General features: G+C 53.0%; 1 protein-coding gene across 1 annotated transcript in view; it reads right to left on the reverse strand.

The window, feature by feature from the left end:
* The window catches only part of GLT1D1 (glycosyltransferase 1 domain containing 1), a 90,377-nt gene extending 87,619 nt beyond the window's left edge, over positions 1-2,758 (reverse strand). The window contains exon 1 of the mRNA XM_006894682.1: positions 2,691-2,758. Coding sequence (XP_006894744.1) covers positions 2,691-2,758 — 68 coding nt within the window. The remainder of the gene's footprint in view (positions 1-2,690) is intronic.
* Positions 2,759-6,000: the final 3,242 nt, after the last annotated feature.

Here is a 6,000-nt window from a genome sequence, read left to right on the forward strand (position 1 = left end):
GGATGAGTGCCCACTTCCTGGCTGAGGAAGTGGCATATCAGAGTTGCACGACCCAGCGTGTGATGGGTGGCTAGCCAGGGTAGTGCAGGTGTCCCAAGGGGGACACAAATAGCTGATATGCACACAGGCACCCACATCCACTTCAATCAATGAGAACTTTCAGCTTTATCCGGTTCCTGGGGTGGAGACACTAGGGGGCGTGGCCTTCACCAGCCTAGCCCTGACCAAGTGATACTGAGGCCTTTTTCTGCAAAACTGGCCCTTCCTCTGGTCTCAAGACTGAGCTCTAGCCAGGACCTCCCTAGAATTTCCAAAAGCTCCCCTTGGTCCCTGCTCTCCTCACTCAGATCTACGGCTGAGGGCCACTTTCACAAAGAGGCCCATGAGTCCTCACTGTGGAAAGAGTGGACATGCTCAACTGCTAACCAAAAGGCTGGAGGTTCAAGTCCACCCAGAGGTGCCCTGGAAGAAAAGCCTGGCTATCTATTTCTGAGCCATGGCACAGAAGACCCTGTAGATCAGATCTCCTCAGACTCTTCTGAAGTCAGGTCACTGGGAGTCAGACAGCTGGAGGGTAAGAGGTGAGGTTAGCGGTTTTCCTGGACCCAGCCCTCTGCAACACCACCCACACACTGCACCCTCCACTCTTATCTCAGTAGCTGTAATCACTATCTGAAGGGACTTCTCATCTGTTTGTGCATTCCTTACCCTCTCTCTCTTCTCAGAGCAACCTCTTCCTTCACTGCCCCTCAGGGTGGCCAGCATGTCACAGGACAAATCCACACAGCAAAAATCGTAACTGACCTACTGAAACCACAATCTCAAACCCACTTCCTCCAAGCCCACTCCACAGCACAGCATCCCTGTAGGGCAGCAGAGAACAGTCCCAAGGGTTCCCAAGACTGTGTCTTGTGTTTGTACAGAATCAGATGGCTCATCTTTCTCGCCGAGAGCACTGCTTTCTGGTCAGCAGAGTGGTTCCAGCACACAGCCAGGGGCGCTCCTCCTAACTGACTGGACTCCAGGAAATTTCAACAAACTCCTTCTGCTCCATGGTCACTCTCACTTCGACTCCTTAGAACTGGAGCACTTCTGTGCTGGAAGGACTGGCAAGGTTGGTGGTAACCAGATGACCACTTTCAGTGATGAAGAAATACCTACCGGGCAGAAGTCAGTTGGGAAATTTCATGAAGCAACTCAGTTTAAAAAAAAGAACAAAAAACAGAACAACAAACTAAATCCCAAAAAGCAAAATGCAGAGCTTCCATGAAGCACCACAAGGTTTTCACTGGGCAGTTATTTAAAAAGAGTGGCCAGTCCTCCTTTGTCTTGAATTCACTGATCCATAATGAGTGGCTCTGCTGGGATTTGAACTACTAAAGGCACAGCTCCCAACACCACAGCAACACAGAGCAGTGTGGCACAGTAAAAGCTGGGACACCCCTACAGAAAGACACCATGCTTGGCAAAGAAGGTTAAAAAACCCAACTCATAGGTGGCCCTCCAGATGGTTTTCAGAGGCTGTAAATCTCAAAGGCGAAGATCACCCATCTTTCTCCAGCGGCGCTGCTAGTGGATTCGAACCACCTGCCTTTGGTTGGCAGCGCAAATCATAACCACCAGGTCACCAGAGTCCCCCAAACAGAAAAAGAGAAAGGCCCTCAGTGAGATGGACTGACACAGGGGCCACAATGAGCTCAAACACAACTGTGAGGATGCCCAAGGCGGGGGTGGGGGAGTGGAGGGGTGTCAGGGTGTCGCTGTGAATATGAACTCGTAACTCAAACACCACGTTTTAGGAGCTAAGAGGCCTCCTGACCACCCTCCACCTGAAATAGAGGTAGCAAGAAGTGGACAGGAGGAGCCAAGGGCAGGCAGGCCTCCCTGCCAAAGGGGTTTGCACTCAGGAGACCACAACCCAAGGACTGAGAAGCAGGAAGGCAACTACAGATAAGGGTTGGTGCTGTGATGACCTGATGACCACCAGGTGGGAGAGGGCGGTGGGATACTTCATACACCTGGCAGACGCACACTGGTGCACGTGCGAAGGAGCAGAGCACCTGAGTAGCCGCTGAAAGCCACCAGTCTGTCCGAAAGCACCTCTTTTTTTGGCGCCTCCGGACCGAAGGAAACTACCTGCCGCCCCTCCCGTGCCGCAGGTCGTACGTTCTCCTCGCTGCGCCCCAGCCCGGCGCTCGCGGCCCTGCGCGTGGTTATTAACAAGGCAGGCAGCCGCGCGCATGCCCAGGAGCGCACCCCGAGCCTCGCAGAGGGATCCCCGCTGGACCCGCCGCCCACACGGGTCACCTGCGATGCGCACGGGTATCAGTCAGACCAACGCCGTCGGGAAGCTGCGCTCGGCTGACACTCGGCCACCGGCCCCGAGCTGGGCGTCTCCGGCCTGGCAGGCCGCCGCCGCCGTGAGCCGAATAGTTGTGCTCGCTGGGCTCAGGTGGGCCTCGCAACGCCCCCGCGAAGCCGCTCTACGGACGCCCGGGACCCAGGCGCTTGGAGTGCGTCATCTCCAGGTCACCCCGCAGTCCCCCTCTCGGGCCTTGTCCACACGGTCCCCCGGCACCTGCGCACCCCCGGGCACTCCCCGCGCTCCTCGGTGGCTCCCGCGTCCGGCGCTCCGCTCGGACCAAGCGAGGATGCTCGGCGCCCCCGCCCCGCGCGCCCACCGGACCTACCGGATTCGCTCGGCGGTGACCGCGTTGCCGGTGTGCGGCCGCAGCACCGCCAGAAAGAGGAGCCGCATCCTGCCGCCTCCGCCCGCGGAGCCGCCGCCGGCCAGGAGGAGGCGGGCGCAGTGGGGCAGCGGCCCGTCCGATCCACCCTCCAACCGCGCGGCTCGCTGTTCCCGGCGGGTCAGGGCGGGGGAGGGGGTGGGGGTTCGAGCGGCCGCGCGGCCCGGGGTGTCCGCGAGGGGGCGCCAGCCCGTCCAGTGGAGGCCGCGGGGACACCGTGTCGGGAGGGGGACCTGGGTCTGCACAGGGGGGCGGGGCTGTACAGGAGAGGCCAGGGTCCGACCCAAGGGGGCAGCGAAGGCAAGGACCTGTACATGGGGGGCTGGGGGGTGCAGGGGTCAGCTAAGGCTCAAGATCTGCACAGTGAGGGAGCGAGGACAGGCAAGGCCAATCTGGACACTACACCTGGGGGGAAGAGCGAAGGCCGGATCTGACGGGACAGAGAAAGCTGGGTTTGCACTCAGAGGAGGCCAAGCTAAGGGTGTGATCAAGGAGAGTGGGGGTGGCTTGAGGACGGGGGGGATTAGGAAGGAGGGCAGGGTAGATGGAGAAAGCTAGGTATGAGCTAGATATGAGGGGGAAGGCCCGAGACAAACCGCAACAAAGCAGCAGGAGGGGCAATGTGGCTCTCCGTGGCACACAGGCTTTTTGAGGGACTCATCTTTTACGTGATTTTTATTCTACCCTAGACCTAGGCACCCCAAAACCCACCACAGGAAGAAACGCACGCAAGAGTGCGAGCTGGGATGAACGTGTGATGAGGGGCAATTTAGGAGGTCCACCAGAGCCTCCCTAGCTGGGACCTGAGCTCTCCAAGGCAACAGTGGTGGAACACAACCCCACCCCAAAGTCTTTTCACTTAAACGAACTGGAGTTGAGTTCTGTTATGTAAAGTCAGTTCAAGAGCAGGCAGCCCAGTGTCTCCACAGTCCACAGGTACCCAGACTCTTAGTCCAGCCCAGAGTTGTACTTCTTGTCTCAAGACCATCTCAAGATGCCTATGGCCGCTGTCCCAGGAGCCATTACACTGACATTCCAAGCAGCCAGAAAAAGTCAAAAGGACACATTCAAAATGGTCCAGATTTCACGGTCATACTTTCTATCCAGGGAAACTGGGAACCTTGGCTTTAGTAATGGTAAATATGACAACAGTCTAAATTATGAAGCAGTTGTTTTGTGAAAGGATGCTGTCTAAAGCAGTCCCCTAACTCTGTTTCAATTGTTGACATAAATTCAAACACCATTTGAGTTTTTTCTGCATAAACCAACCAGGTGGCTCTGACTTCAGGGCCCGTGCAGCTGAAAGCCCCATCACAACTGAGTGAGCCCACTACTGTTAACTCACATAAGCTGTCAGGTCTGAACTGACTCAGCTGGAGCTTCCTCCAGCAGGTTTCCAAGGCGGAAAGAGGATCGTACATCTTCCTCACCAGAGCACCGGGTGAATTCCAGCCACCAGAGAGGTGTGGCCTCTGGGTTAGCAACTCTCTACCAACTAATCCAACAACTGACTACGACTCAGAGTGACCCTGGAGCTCTGGTGGCCTGTGATAGGAGCTGCTGAGGTTTGAATCCACCAGCTGCTCCAAGGGAGACAGACAGACAACCTCCTCCCCTGTGACTAGACTGACAGTCTCTTGAAAACCCACTGGAGGGTCAGCTATGTCTGGGTCGGTTCCAACTTGACAGTGCATGTCATCAACACAGTGATCCTGCACACAACACAACAAAACCCTGCCTGATCTCGCTCAATCCTCAAAGCGGAGCTCCAGCCCACCGCGGCAGTCACTGGGTCACTCACTCTTGCTGAGATCCTCTCCGAGGAGACCCTCTACTTTCCCTAGTGTAGTGCCTTTTTCTAACTCACTCCTCCTTACAACCTGCCCACACAGTATGTGGGTTGAAATCTTTCCATCCTTGCTTCTAAGGAGCACTCTGGATGTACTTCTTCCAACACCAGTTGTTCTCTTTGCTGTCCATGGTATATTCAATATTCTCTGCAAAACAGCAATTCAAAGGCATCATAAATTCTTCAGTCTTCTTTATTCGTCAGCCATCTTTCACATGCATATGAAACCAATGAAAAATACAATGACTGGGCACACCTTCTTCATCTTCAAGCTGATATCCTGTTCTTGAAACAATTTGAAGAGAACTGCCCTAGGCAACGCCCCTTTTGATTTCTTCTGCTGTGTCCACAGGTGTTAACTGTAGGGCCAAATAAAGTGAAATGATGTGCAAAGTCAATCTTTACTCCATTTACCATGCTGCTGCTTATTGGTCCAGTTGTGAGGATTTCTGTTTTACTGATGTTGAGGTATAATGCAAACAGTGAAAATTAGATAACTATGGGAAAATGATATAATTAAAAAGGAAGACTGAAGAAGGGAAGCCTTTGAAATGTGTGGATTGTAGAGTATTAAATATACCATGGACTTTGATCTCTCACCTTCTTCAGTAAGTGCTTCAAGTCCTCTTCACTTTCTGTGAGCTAAGTTACTGTCATCTGCATATCACAGGTTAATGAGTCTTCGTCCAATCAGGATGCTACATTTTTATATAGCCTATGTTTTATTTTTAATTTTATTATTTTTGTGTGTGTACCGTCAAATCAGATCTGACTAGCACAGGAGGAGACTGCCCTTCTTTCTCCAGCAGAGCATCTGGTGGATTTGAACTGCATACCTCTGGGATTGCAGTACAGATTCTTGCCACTAGGCCACCAGAGCTCCCTATATAACACACCTTCTTAAGTTAATTTCTTTCCTCAGAATACCTGTCCTGATTTTCAACCATATACTATTCCCTTGTTCTGTTTGGACAACAGCTTCGGTCCATGTACAGGATTGGCATGAGCACACTTAAGCGTTCTGGAATTCCCCTTCTCCATGGTATCCCTAATTTATTATGATCCAAATACTCAAAAGCTTTTACATACTCAATAAAGCACAAAGATTTTTCTGGTATTCTCAATTTTCAGGCAAGATTTATCTAATTGTTGTTGTTGTTGTTATGTGCCGTCGAGTTGTTTGCAACTCATAGCAACCCTATGTACAACAGTCCTAAACCCTGCTCTATCCTGTGCCAACCGCACTGCCTCTGACACACCCATCCCGATTAACCCAGTCACTGAATCGATCCACCTCATAGATGGTCTTCCCCTCCTGCGCTGTCCCTCTCCAAGGACCTGTCCTTACAACATGTCCAAAGTATGTCAAACGAAGCCCCAGAATCCTTGCCTCCAAGGAGTAGC

The sequence above is a fragment of the Elephantulus edwardii genome, unplaced genomic scaffold (genome assembly GCF_000299155.1).
Source record: "Elephantulus edwardii isolate Elephantulus edwardi_28Jun2011 unplaced genomic scaffold, EleEdw1.0 scaffold00148, whole genome shotgun sequence".
In the NCBI taxonomy this organism is placed as follows: domain Eukaryota; kingdom Metazoa; phylum Chordata; class Mammalia; order Macroscelidea; family Macroscelididae; genus Elephantulus; species Elephantulus edwardii.